The 23,874-nt window shown below is 33.1% G+C and overlaps 2 protein-coding genes across 4 annotated transcripts; one reads left to right on the forward strand and one right to left on the reverse strand.

Moving 5' to 3' along the window:
- The first annotated feature begins 1,061 nt into the window (after positions 1–1,061).
- LOC133691128 (ribose-phosphate pyrophosphokinase 4) lies at positions 1,062–4,883 on the forward strand. Its single transcript, XM_062111471.1, has 7 exons — positions 1,062–1,375; positions 1,944–2,259; positions 2,693–2,788; positions 2,962–3,030; positions 3,124–3,252; positions 4,251–4,350; positions 4,458–4,883. Exons 1-7 carry the CDS (start codon positions 1,233–1,235, stop codon positions 4,586–4,588), a joined length of 984 nt encoding a protein of 327 aa, XP_061967455.1. The 5' UTR covers positions 1,062–1,232; the 3' UTR covers positions 4,589–4,883.
- Positions 4,884–4,985: 102 nt separating this feature from the next.
- Positions 4,986–12,006, reverse strand: LOC133691127 (protein MEI2-like 2). 3 transcript variants are annotated; one of them, XM_062111470.1, is made up of 14 exons: positions 11,664–12,005; positions 11,121–11,172; positions 10,863–10,907; positions 10,601–10,723; positions 10,048–10,514; positions 9,259–9,417; positions 9,048–9,164; positions 8,778–8,929; positions 7,781–7,872; positions 6,751–7,645; positions 6,570–6,654; positions 6,412–6,480; positions 5,992–6,171; positions 4,986–5,685 (listed from the first exon to the last, which is right to left on the reverse strand). In XM_062111470.1, exons 3-14 carry the CDS (start codon positions 10,891–10,893, stop codon positions 5,569–5,571), a joined length of 2,487 nt encoding a protein of 828 aa, XP_061967454.1. In that variant the 5' UTR covers positions 10,894–10,907; positions 11,121–11,172; positions 11,664–12,005; the 3' UTR covers positions 4,986–5,568. The 3 variants fall into 3 exon arrangements, 2 of the variants coding, with proteins under 2 accessions (XP_061967454.1, XP_061967453.1); XM_062111469.1 differs by lacking the exon at positions 11,121–11,172; XR_009841611.1 differs by lacking the exons at positions 4,986–5,685; positions 11,121–11,172 and having other exon boundaries at positions 6,109–6,171; positions 6,608–6,654; positions 11,664–12,006.
- Between the last annotated feature and the right edge of the window lie 11,868 nt (positions 12,007–23,874).

The following is a 23,874-nucleotide window of genomic DNA, read 5'->3' on the forward strand; positions in this document are numbered from 1 at the left end:
AGGGTATTTATTTGTCTATTTATAAAAATATTTTAAAACCAATATTCAAACATAAAAACATCTTATTTCTAAACCTCTTGAATCTTGAAACATCATTATTGAACTAGATAACAAGATTATCCTGTTAACCCGCGAGAACGGCGAGTTTAATAACACTCCATAATATCTGCAGTGTATGATAAATAATATTCAAGTGCTGCAAAATATTATATACAGAGCCGGTCAGGAGCCCAGAAAATAAAAGGCACGATTCAGGACTCTTAGGGGTGGGAATCATTTTTTCGGTATAGTTAGCTTTATTTTTATTTTTATTTTTTTAAAAAAAGGTCAACTCCGCGGGGGAGAATCTCGCCGCTTTAAGTACGGGAACCCACCAATCGAAACGGCAGGGTAATCAGCCTCCAGAAGAATATTGACGCGGCGGATGCCCATCTTATGATATTCTTTCAAGAAGTGTTTGGCTACAGGGGTAGAATAGCCTGTATGAGAAATAGATTATGCTGCTTTCCTTCTCGCCTTACAACACCTCTTCCGTTTTAAAAAATCCAAAGCATTTTCGTTGGAATGGATTCCCTCACAAAGCCCATCTTATAGAATTTTATTTTTTAATTTGAGTTGTTGGTAAGGTAATAAAATAAAATTTTTATTTTTTTTTGTTAATAAGAATAAAAACATCTACTACAATAATATATTACAACAATAATAGATTTAAAAATGTCATGAAATATAAACACAAATTAGGAATTATTAAACTTTGAAGAATATATCAAAAACTAACTCTAAAATATAAAATATAAAATATAAAAACAAATTAAACTAATTTCCTCCCTAGAATATGTAAACGTATATTCTCACTCTTCAAACATAATGAGTGATAATAATTCTCCAATTCCACTATATATATATTTTTCTAATATATTGGAATATTTTTATTTTTTTTCTATTTTTTTAATTGTTTTCTCTATTCACAATTACTAGAAAATACCCCCACCAATGAAGTAAGTCCCCGTTTTAAAAATAATTAGTTAGTACAATTGAAATTATAAACCTTTGCTGGCCACGCGTGTAAAGTACCCAAACAGACCCCTAGAAACCTAGTACGGCGCCCCGTGTTACAGGTCACAAAGAAAGAGCGGTGTTGGAGGCAGGGGGAGTGAGAGAGGGGGCAGTGCAGTGGAAAAGGTGAGAGAAGGGGCAGTACAGTGGAAAAAGAAAAACAGAGAGCAGAGAAAATGGAGGTGGACAAAGTAGAGACACAACAACAACAGCAGAAACAGAAGCAAGTGCATCTGTTTTACTGCGTGGAATCCGAAGAGCTTGCCCGTAATGTTGCCGCTCACTCTGAACTCATCACACTCCAATCCATCAACTGGAGGTCCCTCCCTATCTCCCTTTCCCTCTCGTACTGCTCATATTCATTATGTTCTGTTCTTTCTTCTTTCTTTACTTTTATTTTCGTTCTTCATCCATGAATATGATGTGGGTATTTGCTGTTTTAGTCATTTTTCTTTGTTCCCTGATAAAGAATACCCCCTTTTCTTGAAGTGTTCGAGTGGATATGGAATTTGTTTTGTCATAAATAAATTCTCTTTTACAGTTCTGGAAATAGAGAGTTTACTGTATAAATTCACAACCATTATGAAAAATATTACAACATTATCTGATACTGTGGAATTATAAGTTTTTTTTAGTGTTCCGGGGGACTGCTGGAAATATTACTTCTGAATTTATCTGTTAAGAAATTTAGTTCCTGAATGTGAGTCATTCTATCTATTCTGTTTGAATATTTCCCTTAACTTATTGTTCAGTTTTCATATCCCATTCAAACAAGTCTTTGATTGAGTGGCAAGTGACCTTGAGTTTGTGGTGTTCGGTTTATTGCATTATCTTGTGGTTGAATGTTATTTAAGCGGAAAAACTTCATGATTCTTTGTTGTTATCAGGAATTTCGATGATGGATTTCCTAATCTTTTTATAAACAATGCTGAAAATTTGCGAGGTCAACATGTCGCCTTCCTTGCATCTTTTAGTTCTCCAGGAGTTATCTTCGAACAGCTTTCCGTCATTTATGCACTGCCGCGCCTGTTTGTTGCCTCCTTCTCGTTGGTGTTGCCTTTCTTTCCAACTGGCTCCTTTGAACGAATGGAAGAAGAAGGGGATGTTGCAACTGCATTTACCATGGCTAGGATATTGTCGAATATTCCCATTTCAAGAGGTGGCCCCACTAGTTTAGTCATCTATGACATACACGCACTGCAGGTTGTTTCACTCTTGCTCCACAAGTGAACCCACAATAAATAAGTATATATGTTTCACCTTGTTGCATTGAAAATATCTTATCGAATGGCATATCATATGTTCTTTGTTATGAATTACTATTATTAATAGCAGGCTTCATCACTAGTCTTTCTGTAACATTTGAGCTGCCAGGCATGCCTCAAGTTGTTTTTCTCTTTGAACCATAGTTAAATTTATTCTCCAGGGGTTTCCTTTTCTCTTTTTTTTCTCTTTTTTTTTGTCATCTACCAAAATTTAACCTCTTATCATATTCAGTTCACTGAGCATCTCAAAAACAGCATGGTTCTCATTCTCCTCTTCTAATCTATACCCTTTGAGCATTTCTCAACTATTTTTTTTTTCTTTGGTCTCAAGTAAGAAGGTAATAGTTTGTTTATCTATCTTCCTTGTGCAGGAAAGATTCTATTTTGGGGACCATGTTTTGCCTTTATTTGTTACTGGGATTCCTCTGTTAAAGCAACGTCTTCACCAACTTCCTGAATCTGATAAGGTTCGTAGTACCAGAATGCTGATCACCTCTGTGAAATATGGTCTTGTTTCTGATCATTGTGATGATTTTTTTGTCATTGCCGTGACTATAAATCTATTGCCTCTTTGAAGAATTTTGTAGCTCAATAGGATATCTTGCTTGCCACTGATTGTGTTCGCCAATTTTAATTTCAGATTGTTGTTGCTTTTCCGGATGATGGAGCCTGGAAGCGATTCCACAAGCTGTTGGATCATTTTCCTATGGTTGGTTTAATTTCTCTCAAATGGACTGAATGATATCATGCACCAGTTTACATGTTGTATGGGTAATTAATGTTGTTGGAGCATGAATTTCAGGTGGTATGTGCGAAGGTTCGTGAAGGTGATAAGAGGATAGTTAGAATAAAGGAGGGAAATCCTGCTGGCTGCCATGTGGTTATCGTTGATGATTTGGTACAATCTGGAGGCACCCTTATTGAGTGCCAGGTACTTGTTTTCCAGCAAACCCTATTTTTCCTAATCATTTGCTCTTCTAAATCTTTCAATTAAAAGTTGGAAAAGATCACTTCTCGCTTCTTTTAAGGCCTTCAATTCCTTTTCTACTTCGTTGGGAAAAAAATATTTCTCATTTGTTTAAGGCTTGCAATCCTTTTCTACTCAGTTCTTTGCTTTCTTTCTTTTGTTCATTCTGTTCTACATACCTTTCTTTCATTTTCAATCACTGTATCCTGATTTAAGAATTCAAATTCTTACCAATTTCAAGCTGACTTCTTTTGTTAACATAGGTGACCCACATATTTTGTATATCTCTGTTAACACTTCCTTTGTCATCTATATAAGTTGTGGTTTGTATAACATTCCCAATTTTCCACCTTGCTCTTTTCTCAAACTTTAAATTTTGTTGGCTTATAAATTATATGCTTCAGATTTGAACTTCATTTTTATGATATCCTGAAGAGCATTTGATCCAAATTTTGGAAACAAACATCAGGCTCAATTGTGGGAATAAAAGTTAATAAATTTCCATTTATTGCAGGAATTAACTTAATTGTAACTGTTTTTTGCTGATATTTTTCAAGAAAAAACCCATGTAACATAAACTAGTTCGTTTGTTTATAGTTCATTGGTTTGAGGGAGGGTCCTGCCTTGTTTTGCTTATGATTAAACTTTTATGACTGTTAATTACCATTATCATATAGGAGATCGGCAAGAGTTATGAGTATGGCCATCAGTTTAAGCCTTGGCCACCATTGAGTTTGTTTACATACCACCTTATTTTGTTTAAAATAAAAAAGGAGGAATCACCTATTTTTTGCAGATAAATTGTGTATAGGAATTGGGTCCATCTATCTTTAATAAGCAATCTATATATAACACATGCATCTGTGTATAACCAGTTGGTCAAGTTTATTCACATTGAATATCTGCTACAATTGTGAAACTCTGGCAAATTAGCTCTTTATCCTTGCCTCTTTGTTCTTCAGAAAGTATTGGCAGCTCATGGGGCAGCAAAAGTCAGTGCATATGTCACCCACGGGGTGTTTCCTAAGCGTTCCTGGGAGCGATTTACTCACAAAGATAATGGTAAAGGCCTGCGTGTTATAAGGCATACTCCTCTGTTTTGTTCTTGTATATATTTCTGCTGAACCTTTTAACTTTAAGCCAGATGATGATAGTGCCATTTTTTTCAGGCATGGAGAATGCATTTGCTTATTTTTGGATAACAGATTCCTGCCCACACACTGTGAAAGCCATCACAAATAAGCCTCCATTTGAAGTTTTGAGCCTTGCTGGATCCATTGCTGATGCTTTACAAATATGACTTGAGAGTTACTCAAGGGGGCTTCGTATTGTGGGAACAGTTATATGCTTAAGGGAACTGAAAGACAATCTGATAGTAATAAATTTTGAAGAAAGCCCGTAGCATGATTTTTATGCCACTTGAAACAGGTGGCCCGGTTGTGTAGTAAAAAATAGAGCTTAAATTTGCTCAACTCGGTGAGTATAACACCATACTATTGATAAGTATCCTGTCGTGAAAATGATTCTGTAATTAGAGATTTCATCTGTGCTTCATGATCAGTTCTTAATGGACCTGAGTTGGTGATTTTGCATGATGAGAGGGTGCTTCCCGGAGCAACGGATTCTCGATGCGTGCTGATAAATCATTTCGGATGCATTGAATCCGTAAATTGGAACCTAAGGCAATCAAATACAGATTGGCAAACTGAAAGGATAATTTTTTTAAAAGAAAAGCATTACCCACGCTCGGTGAGAGGGTTGGACGACTGTACAAGCATATACACATTGACGAGTTTTTTCGGCGAAAACATAACAAGACAGGATGAATCGGATCCAGGGTCTGTTCATCTTCCATTCTATACAACTTATAACAGCCCTTAATCCCAGATTATCCAATTAACATATGTGCATAAAAACATGTTTTGACATATTTGCAAACGGACTCCAGAACCTGGTACAAAAACTCAACAGGAGTTCCCATGTACAGATCAGTGAGAAATGCCTTCATGGTGGACACTTCACTTCTCAGCAAAATATGTTATGCCTTATTCTCACCCTTGGTTAAATAACACAAATGCGTTGCTCTACATCTGAACAAAATGCCCTCTGCCAACTGTGAGATATTATGCAGTATCCATGGCGCAAAAGTGGAGACTGCTCATCACTCAACCAATATCGTACCCACTCTTTAGTTTCTCTTCCAAATTTATACATTCAAAATGCCTACACAATGGTTAGCACTCCTGACCACCATTCAAGGCCAAGAGCAAGTTTAGGCTGTTAATTCTTCTCCGCTTTCTCATCCAGACTGTCCTCTGGGCTGTCAAACGAATCCCCAAAATAAGATCCATCAGGCTGACGGATACAAATGTTTAAATTACCAGATAGGAAAGGTTCCTGGAGGATCCATGAAAAATAAGGTCAGCGAATAGAAAATGGAGTAATAATTCATCGAAAAAAGAAAGAAAAGAAAAACAAATGGTGTAAAGTTTTCTAACCCTTAATTTGGTCAGATATAAAATAACTAGCTATTGTCAAAATGGCGTCCATCATTTTCCTCCTTGATTTCTTATTTTAAACAAAGTATGCATTATATCTACAATAAGTTCAAAGATAGTATTTTGAATAACATTCCAACTGGTTGACAGAATAATCACTCAGTACTTTTCTTATCACAAGCATAAGTTAACTACAACTTTTTACCTGATCAGCAGCCTCTTGGCCCTCGGAGTGGAAGAGAATTGGGCGGCATCGCTTATCTTCATTCATTAAGCTTGAATTCTGAAAGTGTGTCACGAGGGCACCCTTGCCCTGAATTCGAGCATATGCCAGTGAAGCAACTTTTTCACTATTAAACTTCTCCCACCTCTTCCCATTAAATGCCTGCGTTCATTTTTATGCATAAGAGTCAAGCCAAAAATTGCCTGAATTTGTGATTCACCAGTCCTAATTAAACAATTTGACAATACTTTACCGCTTAAGAGTCAAAACATTCACCAGGAAAATGACAACAACGTTCAATTAATGATAAACCAACCTTAATTAAGATTTTACAACAGAGATGACATGAAAGTACATATAATTTAATTATTTTAATACAGCAATTAAGGTACTAGAACGAACCTCATAGAAGGAAATGATGTGTGAGGGAGACACCATATTGATGAAGGCATAACCCACATTGCATTTATTCTGCAACCAGAGCAGTTAAACCATCAGCACATTCAACTTGAACAAATTATGCAATAACAACAAATGAATGTTCTCTGAAATATCATCACCTTAAAATCAATGGGAAGATAGAGAAAGTCATAAGTACCGCGGTGAATCTCATCAATAGCAGCCAGCAGCATCTTTGAAGTGTACCTAGAAAGGAAAACAAAAGCATAAGAAATTGCCAAGTGGCCAACTTAGTCAAAACCAAACATCTCATCTGTTTTCAAACACTCAGCAGTGCTCTACTTGTTAGGGATGTTTTTAATCATTAAAGTTGTCCTAGTATCTTCCCCGCTAATGATTTTTTCCAAATCAAGCTGATACTGCTTCTTGCAATCTATCTGGCTCCCATTATTCTCTACCCGCCGACTTCGAACACGTTCAACAAATCCCTCGTTGCCGATTGTCACTGGTCCTGAATAAGAACCAGCCCCCATAAACATAGGATTGTGCCTAGGCAATGACATCACCCGGTAACTAGGTGAACCATTTTCAGTCAGGGGACCTGGAAGTCCGATGCCAGCACCCACAGCTGCACGGCCACCCATGTTCATCATATAATTTCCAGTGTTGCGATTTAAACCCATGCCCCCCAGTGCAACTTGGTTCATGAAAGATGTTTCTGGTGATTCCGGGAAGAAGCCAAAATGCCTATCAAGAGGAAGACCAGATGGAGCAGATCCAACGTGATGGTGATGTGAACCAAGAAGAGATCCATGCCTACTGGTGTATGGAAAACCCTGTCCTTGCCCACGTGATGGAAATGCATTTCCAACAGATGATGTCGGCCATGCAGCAGAACTTCCCCAGAGAAACTGAGGACCAGTCAATGTGCCTATACCAGATGAATTTGATGTTGGAACAGGACTGGTGCTCAATTTCTGGTCGGTGAATGAACAAGAATGTTGATAGGGTGCTCCTTGCATTGATCCAGAGTTGGTAACCATCTGGTTTGCATGGTTAGCCCTTCCATGGTCCTTGCCAATTGGGGCAATCTTTGCAGGGTTAGAGACATGAGGGGGGAGAATTGAAGCCAAGCCAGGCAAATTATTTCCATTTACAGGGCTTAAAGTTCCAAGACCTGGGGACTTGCTAAAACCATGCAATGGATTGTGTTCAACTGGGCTACCAAGCCAGGCACCTGTCACGAAAGTATCATAGATTCAGCCCATAATCCAAAAGCATTTCAACAGTACCGGAACTTGGAGCTGATAGGAAATACATAACAATAATTGAGTTCTCAGATAAGTATAAAGAAACTTAAGAAATCATTTACCTGGAGGAGAGTTCCCCACTGGTGAGCCTACTTGATGTCGAAAACTTCGAACTTCATCTTGTTCCAGCTCTTGACTTATTTGCTGCATCATGCTGTAGATAAAGGAGACTCAAATTCAGGATATCAGTGAATATGACATAAATCATGCTGTGAAAGAAGATTTAAGAAATATACACGGTTTATATTTTGAAGCCCATAATCATGAGGTGTGAATAATACCAGCAAACATTGAAGTAAAACAGTAACAACCACTCTGCAGATATGAACCCAATACAGAATGATGATTGTTACTTAAACCAAGGATCTTTAGCAATATAGTCTTGTTTTTTATCAATATTCTGAATGTGCTTCCAAGTTGCAAGGCCTTCCTATGAATTTCAGAAACTTTTCTTATTAATGTCGATTAGGACTTCAAAAAAAACAATTATCTTGTCCATTTTACTTAAAAAAAAGATCCTCATTAATTCCGTTCCATGGATGGAAATGGAATAGAAACTCTCCCATTTCTACTACAGGCAAAAAACTGGAATCCATAGCATTCACAATGTTAGAAATCAACTACAAATTCCTAAACTTTGCTCAATACAACATATTTCCAGCTGATTTTTCTGGTCATGAGATACCCACACAAGTAAGTATCATTCTGCCCTTTCCCATTACTGTTTATTTAGCATATATATGACTGTCATTTTTCAAAGTTATTGTTGCAACAACCTTTTCCAGAAAGAGGGAAGAGGGCACGTTTCCTACTGCACCTAATAATAGGCTTAACATAACAAAGAGGCTTTGGGGACAATTTTTGTGGGAAGCGTTGAAGAAACAAGTCCATCTAAAATTGACAATAAGAACCCCATGTATTGATCAAAACTACTTTCTCACATGAACATTTTTTTCTATTGCATTTATTTAACCAATTTGACAATGAGCAAGAATCAACTCCAACAAGAACGCAGAAGCATGAATTGCTATGCATTAGCAACATCATACTAATACTTACTTTCTACGGGCTCCACCGGGGCGGCTAGGTTCAAGCTTAATGCGCTTTCCAGCAATGTCACTCTTATTTAATGCTCTCAGAGCTGCCTCTGCAGCTCTAACATCATAAAATTCAATGAATTTATGGTGCCGCTTGTGTGGTGTTTCTCTTATCTGTATTTTGAGTAATGGAATAACAACCCATAAAGATAATGAACGTCTTGAAAGCTTACATAGAAGAATCATTCTAAACAAGTAATAAATAAATCAAATCGACCATCCTAACACATACCTCTTTGACCTCTCCATAAGCCCCAAATATTAGGCGAAGATCATCATTTGATACAGATGCATCCAAATTGAAGACTACAAGAGTCCCTTGATTTATATCCTTTTCAGACGGGTTATCCTGGTATGAGGCAGGGGAATAAAATTTGGTAAAGATGTTGATGGGATCAACAATGTTAAAAACGAACAAATTTATCTAAACTCTCTCTTTAAACCTTGGGAATTGAAAAATGAATGTCCAGTTTCCTCCGCCTTAACGGCTTATTTTGTAGCGCACGCATTGCAGTCCGAGCATCTCGAATATCATAGTAAGATATCATCACAAAGCCTCTATGCTTGCATGCAGTGTATAATGTTCTGATATTCCCAAATTGCTACAAGAATTGAGAAAGCTTGAGAGTAAGCTATAGGTATTGAGAAAAACTCTACATTTATTTAATTATACTTCTATGACCCCTTGCTTCATTGAAGAGTATTTAACTAAATTGATTTAATTAGCAGTAGCAGTACAATGCAAAACAAAAAATTTCATATCTATTTTACAATTTAACAAAAGCAACACTACATACATCCAGCCATCAGAATATCAACAAATACAATAAAGAGGTCAAGACTTCAGTTTAAATATAATCATACGAATGCAATCAAACCATAATTAGTGATCATTAAAAAGGTTCATCACAATAGCTAAATACAGATGCAAGTTGCACCAACTTCCACAAATTTTATATTGATTTAAAACCAGAGGGATAGTTTGCTCAAAAATACTAAAAAAATAAATTTCAAAAGTGAAATAAAGCAGGCAAGTAGATTCACTGCAACGAAACCATTCTATCACCTAAAGGCCTTCCATTACTTCGACAGTGCTCTTGAAGAAGACATTTATGACAAATAGCGATATTCACAATATATAACCAGAGTCCTCCACATTACTATTGATATTCTGAAAAATCATTGTGGTATAGATAAGTGATATCTGGCATTTCTGACAATTATAAAAATACCTCGAAGAGAGATCTCAATTCAGAGTCCTCCACATTACTATTGATATTCCGAACAAATAATGTTCTTGAAGGATGCTCCCCATATGGATGTTCCCCAGCCACTGTTCCCACACCATTTGGAAGAGGATAATGACCAACCCCATTTGCAGGAATCCCATCAGACATGTTTAGCTTGGACATACCAATACGAAGGCTTTCTTGGGATTCAAAATCCAACTCCATCCCCCCTCCAGGACCAAAGAAATCACATTCTTCCAAATCCTCCACTTGACTAGGCAACCCACTAAGATCAAAATCATCCATTATGCCAGAAAGAAGTTCGTCGTCATCAGGAAGCAAATTTCCAATTGCACTTGGTTCAATGTCTTCAAATAGATCTGTAACCTCAGTTTCAAGGTCGAGTTTATTCAAGTTAGGTGAGCTATCATCAATAGATCGACCACAATTCTCTGATTCATGAAAGTTCACTGCATAGGAAAAAAAAAAGTCTCAGAAATCAAAATATCTGTTATGAGTGTAAATCCATAACTTAGCAACAAGAGCTTAGACAAACGCTTTTCATGTGGAAGGACAGGCAATGAGCTAGAAAACAATCTTGCATCAGTTCTAAGTGGGATCCCCCATGCTCCAGTGCCCACTTTCTTACTACTATTAACAACTGGAATTTTTGATGGACCTATAAACAGAACATAAGGTCAGTCGAGAAATTACCGATTTACTGCATACACATATACTAACAAGATACAAAGGGGTGCGCGCACTGGGTTTCAAGAAAGGAAGGAGTCAAAAGACAAGGAATGCACCAGGACATTTACCAGACATTGTGCCCTTCAAATCTTGCTCCATTTGATTACTTCTCACTAAAGCAGAAAACAGAAAAAACGGAGTCAAACCATTGAAAAGGCAGACACGAGCATAAATTCATCATGCATATAAATAAAGTAAGATCAATTCAGCACCGTTCAAAAACGATGAGAACTTAAATTGAGTTCAACAAACAATTTCCGATACTTTCAGTAAAAAAATTAAATAAAATTAATCCCTAAACCCTAATGCAGACACGTTCTCCAGACCTATCAGTTACAGAAAATCTCCACTTTTTTCCCCTTCTCCCACGTTCTAATTCTGCAAAATTACAATCTCAATCGCATGTTAAATCTTTATCAAAGGCTAAAAACGGCTGCGGAATAACAATTATAACACAAACACTAGCAGTAGGTACCAAGTCAACGATCTGAGAAAAAAAATCCATCCACACCAAAAGGAGCAAAATTTGAGTACAATCAAAATCATGCAACCAACACACGCAAAAAAAAAAAAAAAACCCAGGTCGGCAGCAGCTCACAAAGTTCACTTCACAGTTTACTCAATCTCAAGTCAACCCTAAACTCCACACACCGAAAATTAGCCAAAAAAAATTAAACTCAAATTTAGCATGCCCAAAAAAACAAGAGAGAGAGAGAGAGAGAGAAACCCCTAACAGCACCATTAACTATCTTACCAAAAAGAAAATAAAACAATTAAAGATCAAACTATAAAAAGCTTACACTACGAATTACCTTCAACAAATAAAGATTTTAAAAGAAGTGATAAGAGAAGAGAGGAAGAAAGAGTACCAGAGCAGTTAAAAAGAGGCCATTGAAGACAGATTCCAGACAAATTGAGCTTTTGTATTGACGATCAAATTATTATTATTATTTAACTTAAAAACACAGTAAATAAATTACAATCAAGAGAGAGTTTCTTAGAAGTATAGATATATCTTTCTTGTACTCTTCTACTTCATTTGCTTTCTCTCTCGCTGGGAAATTAGAAAGGAAAATAATAAGCAAATATTAAATATTTTAGATAGAGAATTTATGTGTAGAGAAATAGAGAATATGATTGGAGAGGGAAGGAAGGGCGTAGTGGTGAGTGTCGTGAACTTCTTCAGAGAAATAATTATTATTAATTATTGAAGGAGACGAGAGGAATTAAATATGTTTTTTTTTTACTAATATTAGAAATAGTAAAACACAATTCCGCTGTATTTGAATTTTGTTTGGCGTCCGTTGACGCAAATCCATGGCTCTTCAAAATATACTCTCTGTTGAGATAATTATAAAAATCTAAAGGGTAAAAAAAGAATAGGCTCTTTAGATAGTTTTATGAGAAAATTGACATCTGGAATTGTTGGAATTACGAGTTTGCCATGCTGAGTGGCACTGAATGTCCTTGTCGAGGATGTGGCGTGATTTGGTTGGCGTAAATACTAATAACTGGTTGATTAAGGGAGTTACGTGGAGTTGAGTGTACTTGATTGCTACACATTTTGTGTGTCACTTTATAAAGTGGTGGGGTGAGTGACGTAATGTTAGCGTCAGCAAAAGTGGATGGATTCTGCAGCTCCTTGTTTTAGATACATTCGGGGAATAAATGGGCCCAATTATATAATGCCACGTTTGTAATGAATTATGTTGGGTCCTATGACACGTGGATCCCACGAAGGAGTTTTGCTTATTTCGACCAACTCCGTTTGCATTGGAAAAAAGGGAAACGAGACACACGGAACTCAGCTGTTTAATTGGAATGAAAATCTTTTGGCAGTGCAAGTTGAGAAAATATTGAAGAAAAGAGAAGGGAGAAGAAAAGAGAAGGCAGGAGCACGATGGTATTTTAGTTATTTTTATGGTTGTAATTTTTAAAAAATATTTTTATAAAAAATATTTTTAGTTAAGGGTTGTTTAATAAATTTAATTATTTGATTAAAATTGAAATTAAATAAAAGTAGTTTCATATCTTTAGTCAATATAATTATTTTTGTAATTATTTGATTAGTCAATATAATTTTTATATTAAGGTTTGATTGTGAAATTTAAAATAGCGCGCGCGCACAAACACACACACACACACACATATATATATATATATATATATATGATTGCAAAATATTGTAGATTTATAATTATAATTGCATAACGAAATGAATAATCCTTATATGTTGTGTTTTTTTACTTTCCCACCAAATTATTTGCAATTCAATTGCGTATAAAACTCATACGTGAAGGCCTCTGCGATCCTTGACAATCTGAGCGAGCTACAATATCTGGTAAAAAATCATCCAAAATAAAATTGGGATTACGATCATATTCAGCAAAAACCACATCATATTGCGATCTCTTTTTAGTATAGTTATGTAGTGTCATTAATTCAAATACAATCTCAACTTGCATTTTATATGGATAAGCATGCATGTTTTACAAAAATCTCCACCTTTGTTTCCATATTCTAAAAGAATGCTCACTCATGTTACATGGTGATGAGTGTGCACGATTAAACACTTCTTCTCGACCACTTGGTTGTCCACGACGCTTAAAATCTTGTAAGCGATACCTCTCACCTTTATAGGGACCTAAATACCTATATTCATTGGGATATCCGGCATCAACCAAATGGTATTTACCTGTAAACAAGAACGTGCTAATTTTTTTCAGTAACTAAAAAAAATATTATATAACTTCAATTAGCAACTCTTCAATTTATATCAAATCACAACCTCCCGATGGTTTTGAAAATTTTACACTACTACTATCAATAGTCTTAAGAAAAATACGTGTATTGTGTGAGTTGTTTTCCCATCATACTCACACAAACATGAATTGCATGTCGAAACTACAAGTAACCATGACATTTTATGTCGATACACCTTTTCTTACAGTAAATAGTTGATTATCAAATGATATGCAAACACAAACATGTGTGCTATTAATTGCACCGACACAACCCTACAGAAAAAAAACAATGTAGGTAATTAGAAACATTAATAAAATAATTGATATTAATTCAAATAACATTAAAAAAAATAGGTATTACCTTGAAACGTGGCATTTGGATTCATTGCAATTTCTCTTGGGGTATTGGTAAATTATGGATCTACTGGTTTTATGACTTTTACAACAAACAAACATAATGATTTAAGGACTTATTTTATATATATACTAACAGTTTCACCTGAATATTGAAATTTCTCCCGCACTTTCTTATTTGACACCCCTACTGCTATTATATATAGAAACATTGCCACATTTTCAATAACGCTCATTCTTCTTGAAGGTTTTAAGCCATAATGTATTTCTAAGTCATTACACAAACTCAACAAAGTGATTGTGTCCATTGTTAACATATTAACACATTGTTTCCAATGACCTCTTAAAACTTCATTTAACTAACGCATCCATGTATTGTATGAAATCATACATGATTCTTTATGCATATAATTAATATAATACATGTTTGTAGCTTCAGCTGTGCATATAATTAATTTATTCATATCAAACTGTCTCCTTTAAAAAAAAATCACCATCATCATCACTTTCATCGTAATTGCCATCATCATCATTATTATTGTCGTCGTCGTCGTTTCCATCATTGTCATCTCCAACATCAAAAACTGAGGCACCACTACCTTCACAATTAGGATAATTAATGTGGTTTATAACGTGGTTCATTACATTATCATGATCATCATCAAAATCTTTGTTAAAAATGATATTAAACCGAGGATCATCCATATCTTCAATTACATGTAAATAAAAAAAATTGATAAGTTGTTAATAAAACACCATAAATCTAATTAAATATTATTTAGTAAAAAAAAAAACAATCAAAGGCTTGGAAAGAATAATTTTCTCACATAATTGTCAATACCACAAAGGTGTTTCACTTGCTTGTAACAAATGCACCTGAGATGTTTATTCTGAAGATAATTATTTTATTGGAATATATGATATGAGCACCCCCCCTTATATAGAAAAAAGTAAATGATGCATTGCATAAAGAATTTGAATTTGTTTGTCAACATTGCTGAAATAAGCTTATCTATGTATCTTTTACAATATAATTGTTTGCACAAGTTCTGACATGTACGAGTTGAAAATTTTAAATATAGATGTACTTTTATATCAAACATCTTGTTACTTTCACTTAATTTCTTACAAATTATTATTTTGTCTCTATTATTGAAGATTCTTTATCCTTAAATTTTTGAAATTTTTACTTGCATGGCCAGTTACTTGCTAAAATTCAGAAACTAAGGTTCAACCTCAATTTCTAGTAGGACTCATATACATAAAAAATATGGTTTATATCTAACCAAATATTATAAAATTGTATTTTAACATAACCTCACCAGCAATGGCAACACTTCACTTGTTTATTTTTTCTAAATCATCCTTCATCGCATTCTAACTTACCAGATCTTTCATGAAGTAAAAAAAAAAAACTAGTATTGTGCTTCAAACTATACCTAGACGTGTGTGTATAGCCTTTAAAATATGAGGATTATCAAAGTTATTAAATTCAACATGATCTCTCATGTTAAACATTTAAAGGGTTAATTAATAAATTAAAAAATATTATTAAAAAAATTAAGTTAGGTGTTGATAAAATAATCTAAATTTAACCGGATCAGTTATCACTTATTTTAACTTAACTTACTACTATAATTTAAGTTAACCCATCAAACTAAGCCAAGTCATTCCAATTATCCCATAAATAAATTTTGTGTACTATGTTAGTTTGTCATGGTTATAATTTTGGGTGTGAAATTTGTGAGATAAAAGACGAAGAAATCTTGTGAGTAAATAGTGTTTTAAAAGTAGAAATACGGGCATATAGAGAGTTAAAGGGGGGAAACAAAGACGATTTTTGACGAGTTTTCAGGCAGCTATTGCGCCACACTTACATTAGTTGGATGGGGAAGAAATGATAGTAATCATGTAATCGATTTTCTAATGCCTATCATGAAGAACACGACACAAAGTTTAAAAATAACTGACCTACTCGAATAAAGAATTGAAGTCGAAGCATTAAAAAAATTTAATAAAAAATTAAAAAACTTAATATGCATATCTTTTCTTTTTTCGACTTAAGCCCACGTTTTTGCTACGATATAAGATAACACTTTTTATCGAACGCAGCTGAATTAATCGAGAAAATTACGATTCTTTGAGAAATAATCGAACCATGTTTGGAAAGTCCGATGATGTATCAAAGCAGAATGCCCGAGCATGACGACATCTAGACACGAATCCTGATCATTGAAACTGTCTTCGGAAGTCCCTTGCCTTGAGATCGAAGAACCAAGGGGCATGTATATTGCACGGGCTTCTTGATGGTTTCTCGAGCTAGTCCAAGGATTCTCTTCCCAGGAATAGTACTGTCCTTTTATCTTGCACGCGCCGAGATACATCTCCTTTTGTTTTCTAATTAACAGGATTTGCGCCTGCTTTGGGAATTTTAAATGTTATAAAGCCGGAATCAGCGGTGTCAACTTGATACCTCATCAGGGCCACTGAAAAAACCGATTTTTTCTTATTTAAACAATTTCGAGGGTATTTATTTGTAAATCAAGTTATTTTTTTAAGTATTTAAAAAAATATATTAAAAATAACAATACGTCAAAATAATATAAAAATATTAAAAATTCATTTAATTAAAATTCATTTGTAAACAGTGCCATCATTAAAAAAATGCAAAAGTAAATAAGAAATCCTTTAATTTGCTACGTTAATCTCTCTTCAAATTAATGTTTTCACAGATAACACAAAATTCATTTCAAATGCCCCTTCCTTACCTCCTAAAAATCCTTAGCAGCACAGTATATTTTCTTTCTTCGCTAGATCATAACTAATGGCAGCTGTCCTCTATCTCTATCAGAGGAAGGTATCAAATGGAAACTGACAGCCAAACATATTAGTAGTTTCAGGACATGTTTATCTTAAAATGGGTTTTTTTCAAAGATTATGAAATAAAAAATTCTGGGACCAATACTTAATTAACATGTTATTGTCACGTGTCAAGTAAATCTGCTATAGAAAGTTAATTCGAATCTGCAACCCATCAACCCAGACTGAGTTTATATCTGTGCTCATGATCAATATCCAATGAACAGGTTAATGGCGGATCCATCGTGCGAAGTGTGGACTGGAACATCCATGACTCTGTCATCACATGGGCAGCCTCCGTCGATGCCATCCAGTATACACAGTTCGAGGAACTGTCCCATGTCACTCTGGATTATCGGGCCTGTTGGGTATCTTTCCTCGAACAAGACTTCCAAATAAATCCACTGTAGCTATTGTCTTCTGGGTCTCGGTTCTTGGAAGCCCGTCCACAGCCTTTCTTTTGCTTCTCAATATTATTTTATGGTTTTTTTTATCGGATCACTGGTTTGTATGGTTAATATCACACGTCCCATTCCGAAAGTACATCAACTAATCTTTTCTTTTAATCTTTTGCTAAAAATTGCTGTCTGGGAAGTTTTTGTGAGACAAACAATTTAAGCTGGACTTTCAATCTACTCTTCACCTTCGAAAGTATAAGCTTGGAAAACTTTTATATAGAGATTTTAAAGTGCCATGAGATTGTGTTAGTGAAGGTTTTTTAAAATGATTTTTTATTTGAAAATATAATATTTTTTTAAAATAATGTTTGGAATGTAATTCCCAACGGTTATGGAGTGAAAGTTTATATATTTAAAATAAAAAATAAAAAATTAATTTTAATAGGTAAAGTTATTAAACACAGCTGAATATACGAGATTAAATATCTTGAATTATTAATAAATTTTTTATTTATTGACACATATAATTTTTAATTTATTTAGCAAGATGTAAGCATAGATTTTTTTATTTAAATTTTAAATTTTTCATATAAAAAAAATTTAAAAAGTCTTGTGTATTTAATTTATTTTTTATTAAAAAAAGAAAAGTACACGAGAGAGAGTTTATCGATGAATTAAATCTCGAGCTTCTTTCTATACTACACGTGTTCATATAAAAAAAGTTCATTTATTTTATTCTTGTACAATATATTAGTGACAATTGTTAATTTTAAACGAGTGACTTATTTTTATGGTGACAAATGTTATTTATTCCATATAAAAAATTTTATTCCTTTTTTTTTTTTGCCTTGGATCCAAGAAATAAAGCACACACCAGCTCTTCAAAATAATAAAAAACAAAATAAATTCAATCCAATCTTAAATTTCCTTACTCTTGTCGTAGCCAAGGATAGCCTAAACCAAATTCTTTCTAGAGCTAGAGCTAAATCCAGCAAGTATATTTTTTGGTCCTTTTTATTTTTGTGTTTAAAAATATTTTAAAAAAATTATTATTTTTTTATTTTAAATTAATATTTTTTAGTATTTTTAGATTATTTTGATGTATTAATATAAAAAAAATTAAAATAAAATAATATATATTTTAATATATTTTTAAATAATTTTTTTTTAAAAAAACAACTATATTTCCGATCATACTAAAAGAGTTATGCATATACTGTAGAAGGCCCAAATTCTATACAGTAAACACTTTCGACTTTTAATCCATTAAACAACACGGCAAATTCTATGCTCAGGAAAAAGAAAACCATGTGGACCTTCGGCGTTTTTACTTGATAGACACCACCACACTTGAACCCAGCACGAATAAAAATACTGGAAGTAGGAGACTGGCCTCCCATCGAATCAAGGGTAACATGTTTTAGCAATGAGGATCTTGGCTTGGCGGTGGGAGAGGTTTGTCTCTTTTCATGTTTATGAGTTCAAGTTTTTATGTGCATACCTGTTATCCCCGCGGTGTTTTACATATCTACTGGATTTACAGGATGTTCAGTGGGCCGTGGAATTAGTCGTAGTACACGCAAGCTGACCCGAACACCCATATAAAAAATAAAAAAAAAAGGGTAACATGTTCTAGATCGAACATAGGTGTTTTACTGTCAATTGAATGATTGATGTTTAGCTGTCGGCTGAATATTTGGGCCTTAAAATGTACATCACGAGGTGACTGTAAATTTGGAAACAACATCATGGGCTTGATCACGAGCCGCTGATTGGTAAATAGTAGTCCGTTCGTAATTTCAGTGGGTCCAATAAAACGTGTGCTTAATTGGGGAGTCAAAGGCCTGTGACTTATTTAAGCACCTGGGCTACAAAGCCTACTGTTGCACATGAACCTTCCACCCGCAAATGGAGATTTTTCTGTAAAATGTTTGAACAATTTAAGAGTAAACTCAAGAACTATCCACGCATAATCGGAGATTTGTAGCGGGGAAAGGCGCTGTACTGCTTTTCCACGATCTTAGAATCTATAATATCAAGCGACATACGGAAAGCACTTATTGGAAAAGTAGAAAAAAATAAAAAAAAGGAGTTAAAGACAGGAGAAACGTTATCACATGTTAAAATGTTCCCACGTTTTGTTTATCAAGGGAAAGATACTGTTTATTTTTATGTTTAGAAAGCAATTTATTTTTGAAAAAAATATTTTTTTATGTTTTAAAATTATTTTAATATAATAATATTAAAATTAGATTTTATAAAATAAAAAAATATGTTATTTCAACATATTTTCAAGTTAAAAATACTTTAAAAATAATCATTATTATAGTGCAACACAAACTCAAAATATGCTTAAAATATTGTAATAATAGTTGTTTTTCAGAATATTTTTTATTTTAAAATATTTTAAAATAATATATTTTTAAAAAAATATTATTAATATCATCACATTAAAATAATATAAAAAAAATCATATTATTTTAAAAATATTTTTTAAATTAAAAAAGAAAAGGAAAAGACGGGAACAATTATCCTGTGACTTGCGACGACGGACAGTGTGACCTTCTTTGTCTAGAAGGTACACACCAAAAGACGTGGACCTGCATGCAATGGGCCCCACATATTTTACGATCACCAGTTCAAAGTAGCGTTCACGTGGCCACGTGGGATGATAGCAACAGGGTTTACCACATGCTTATGATGGAGGTTAAGTATATCCTCTCTCCGTACCATACGTTACATATACGAACACCTTGCTAAATAATACAAAATACGTATAGGTGGTGGTATCTATATATGACCAGGGTGACGGGGCAGGGGCAGATGTGTGATGCAGAGGAGTGAGGTGAAGTGGCAAGAAGGGGAGTTTTTCAAAAATATTTTTAGTTTAAAAATAATAAATTAATTTATTTTAATGATTTTGATATACTAATATCAATAATAATAAAAATTCTATATTTATATAATTTTAAGGAAAAAATTATTTTAAAAAACACTAGCATCATAATCTAAAAAACTGATTAAGAACGTGTTCAGAAAGTGTTTTTTTAATTTTTTTATTTAAAATTAATTTATTTTATGTTTTGTTTATCGTTTTGATTTAATAATTTTAAAAAATATTTTTAAATAAAAAATATTTTTTAAAAAAATAATCATCGTACATATACATTTGGTTTTATTTGCGCTAACCTGCCTTCCATGGAGATATCATGCCTTTTTCATGGGTTTAATTACGTAAAAATCATCTTGCTTATACGACCCATACGGGAATTGACTATTAGTATATAGCTTCATATCTGTTTCTCAATCAGTATATAAACTTTATTTTCTTCACTTAAGTGTTTTTTTTTCCAGAATCTTTAGTTAAATACTCTCATTTTCCGTAATTTTTTTGGTTATTTGATGACGAGTCATTTGCTCTTGAAACTTTGTTGGTGATCCAATTCTTATTTTATATTAATATAGTAAATGGACTTTAATATTTTTTATTATAATACATTGAACATTCTTTTTATTGTTTCAATCAAGTATTTCAGTCAATTTTATATTTTCCAAGGTTTTTTTAGTTTAAAAAAACCCTCTAAGATAACATTATTTTTAATAAATTAAAATTTTTAAATTTATAATAAATGTTTTTTAAAAACTATTATAAGATATTATAAGATATAAAATTATTTTTATTAATAGTACGTTATTCATCTATATAAAGACTAAAAAATATTTTGTAATTAATTAAAACTAACAACTAAATTATTAATACAATTAAAATATTTATTGGTCCAACAAGATAAATGAATATCATGTGATTGCAACATAAATAAGAAAAATTAATGAATTTTTTCATAGAAGTATTAGAATGGCACAATTGAAAACGTGGTGTGTCAAAATGAAAAAAAAGAGTCCACGTACCCAATTCAAGAAAAAATTAAAAGTTGGTATACTAGCGTTGTAATTGTTTTAGTAAAATGATATTTGGAGTGTGACTACTATTGATTTTTAAAGTGTTTTTACTCAGATATGCAAGAAAATAATATATTTTTATTTTTTAAAAATTATTTTTAATATAAAAACAAAATAATTTTAAAATATTAATTTAAAATAAAAAATTTAATTTTTTAAAAACATTTTTAAAATATAAAAACAAATGTCAAATCACAGTCAGCCAAAGCAATTAATAGAGTTACTAGATTGAGATTAAAAAAAAATGAGTGTGCTTGGATGAAGAAATGTGCTCAATTGAAAAAATGAGTGAAATTGATGCACTGATAATGCAATTATCCTGTAATTCTTCTTCTTCTCAAGAAAAACCTGAAAAATATCAACTTTACTCTCGAACAAATTTTTAAATCAAATCTATCCTTCAATAATTTTGATTTATGTTGGAATTTCTTAAGAAAAATATGGATTTCACTAAAAAATGACATCGTTTATAATAAAAGAGTTCAACGATCAAATATAAATAGAAAAACATAACTGGGAATTTTTGAAACTTGAGCGCATAACTGGTATAGAAAATTATTTGAAATCAAAATCGAGACTGGGAATCATTTTTAAGGTTCATATTGGTCCACCTAACTCGATAGTATATGATCTTCTAATATCAGCCCTGATATTTTCATAATGTTTTAATTGAGCCCTTAAATGTTAAATGTCTAACATATGTTCCCGACGAGACCTTTTGAATGTTTCGATTTTTTAAATATTTCATAGATCATATATACAAGATTCGAGATAGAGAGGTCGAGGAAATGCACGAGACTCGGAAAAAAATATAGATCATATACATAAAAAAAAAAAGTTGGGTTCGAGTAGATACATATATCGTCTCAAGTATAAATTATTAATTATTTTAATTATAAAAAATAAATATAATTATTATAACCAATTAATTGACTACTGATTATTCTATTTTGAAGCTATATTCCAGAGTAGTTAGATTTGTAGTCATCACCATGATTACTTGTCGTTTGACTTGAAAGAAAATAAATAAAACGAGATGCATTGTAATACCCTACGAATTAGCACAAAAATTACGGTTCGATTCCCCTTACCTATTAACGTGGATAGAAAGAGAAGCTGAAGTTGGCAATGTTTCCTTCACAGGTAGAGACTGATGCTGGGAAAATTGCAGTTTAAACTCCAAAAACTCCGTGAGACTTGTTTGGGTTTACCCGATGAATATCTAATGAGTATCTAGAACTCGATTGGGTTGATTTTAATTTATACCCGATCAGATTTAGGTAAAAATCTTGAATTTGAGTTAACATATGGATATTGTAAAATTCAATTTGTGAGCATCTTTTTTTTTTTTTTTAATAATATAGATGTCCGGATCAGTTTGCGTATATTTCGATTAATTTTATATGCTCTAAAATTAATAATTATACAGTCTCTAATGACTCTGATATTTATGAAACTCGAATCTATTATGCACAGATAGGAGATGAAATGTTGTTTTAGGTGACATTATATTAATTGGATACAATGGAAGCTGATTAATCCTTTCGAGTTTCTGGGTTAACTTAGTTGTAATATACCATCAAATTAATTAAATTACAAATACAAATACATTTTAAGGCAGTGTAATTATAAATACAAATACATTTTAAGACAGTGCAATCGTGTTTTTAAAAGATAATAATATTTTTGGTTTTAAATAATTTTTTATTATTTTGATATCAAAAATAAAATTTAAAAAATAAAAATATATTATTTTAATATATTTTTAAATAAAAAACCTATTAAAAAATAATCCCACAAATATAATATAATAGTTGATGCAAAAAGTTTGATGTTCAGATGTCTCTCTCCACCGTAGACTTTGGATCTCAATCCACCGTAGACTTTGGATCTCATTATTTCCCCTGTTTTTTTTTCTCCCCTCGGAGATTCAAAATCTTTATTAGTTTTATTTCCCCAACAACCAGAGAAGCATGATTGGCTTAGCAAAGCAATGCCGTCCTGTCGGCAGCACTGTAAAAACTTATTTCCAATCGCCATTTCATGTTTAATGCCGTGCTGCAGGAATCATCACATGGAACAGTGTCATTAACTCATCACAGATTTGATTCAGATAGAACAGAAGCAGAAATCTTGAACATGGGAGATTTATTTCAAGGAATCATCACATGGTACCTTCGCATAAAAATGTCAAAGCTGTAAACACATGATAAACATGTTAGGGGTGGCAACTAAAATTGTATTATCACGGGGCTGGGTATTCGAGGCCGGAGATGGATAAAGATTTCATATTTCTAGCTTTGTCCTCCTCCCCTCTCTTTATAAACAGAAGAACTAAATGGTGGAATGACAGGGGATCTACCTTTTGACGGGCAAGTTTTAGCCTTTTAGGCATCTTTCACATGCAATGGTGCCGGAAAAGGGAGTTCAGCTGTTAAATCATGAGCCCGCAAGTCTTTCTTTAATCATTTTGCTGGTGGTACACTCACGACATGTCAATTGAGAGAAGAAATATATGCGTAAATATTCGCTACTTGCTGCTCTAGTTCAACTGTTCGTTGTCTTCAGCTACTGCCCAGCTCCTGAAAAAAATTAAGCAACCTGCCAAGTTGTTATAGAAAAAAAAAAAAAAACAAATTGAAACAGCAGGCGTGTATATATGTATGAAAAATCAAGCAACTTGAGTTATTTTTTTATTTTATTTTAATCAATTAGTTTAATATGTATTTGTTTATTTTTATTATTATTTAATTAAATATAAAACT

Source organism: Populus nigra, chromosome 4, assembly GCF_951802175.1.
Source record: "Populus nigra chromosome 4, ddPopNigr1.1, whole genome shotgun sequence".
NCBI classification, from domain to species: Eukaryota; Viridiplantae; Streptophyta; class Magnoliopsida; order Malpighiales; family Salicaceae; genus Populus; species Populus nigra.

What these genes read in the sequence shown, in the direction of transcription:
- LOC133691128 (XM_062111471.1), top strand. Translation starts at nt 1,233, where the DNA reads ATGGAGGTGGACAAAGTAGAGACACAACAACAACAGCAGAAACAGAAG. An exon ending in AACTTCCTGAATCTGATAAG is followed by an intron (nt 2,789 to 2,961) that starts GTTCGTAGTACC and finishes TTTTAATTTCAG; the next exon opens with ATTGTTGTTGCTTTTCCGGA. An exon ending in ATTTACTCACAAAGATAATG is followed by an intron (nt 4,351 to 4,457) that starts GTAAAGGCCTGC and finishes CATTTTTTTCAG; the next exon opens with GCATGGAGAATGCATTTGCT.
- LOC133691127 (XM_062111469.1), bottom strand. Translation starts at nt 10,893, where the DNA reads ATGGAGCAAGATTTGAAGGGCACAATGTCTG. An exon ending in ATTAAAAACATCCCTAACAA is followed by an intron (nt 6,655 to 6,750) that starts GTAGAGCACTGC and finishes TTTCCTTTCTAG; the next exon opens with GTACACTTCAAAGATGCTGC. An exon ending in GCCAAGAGGCTGCTGATCAG is followed by an intron (nt 5,686 to 5,991) that starts GTAAAAAGTTGT and finishes TGGATCCTCCAG; the next exon opens with GAACCTTTCCTATCTGGTAA.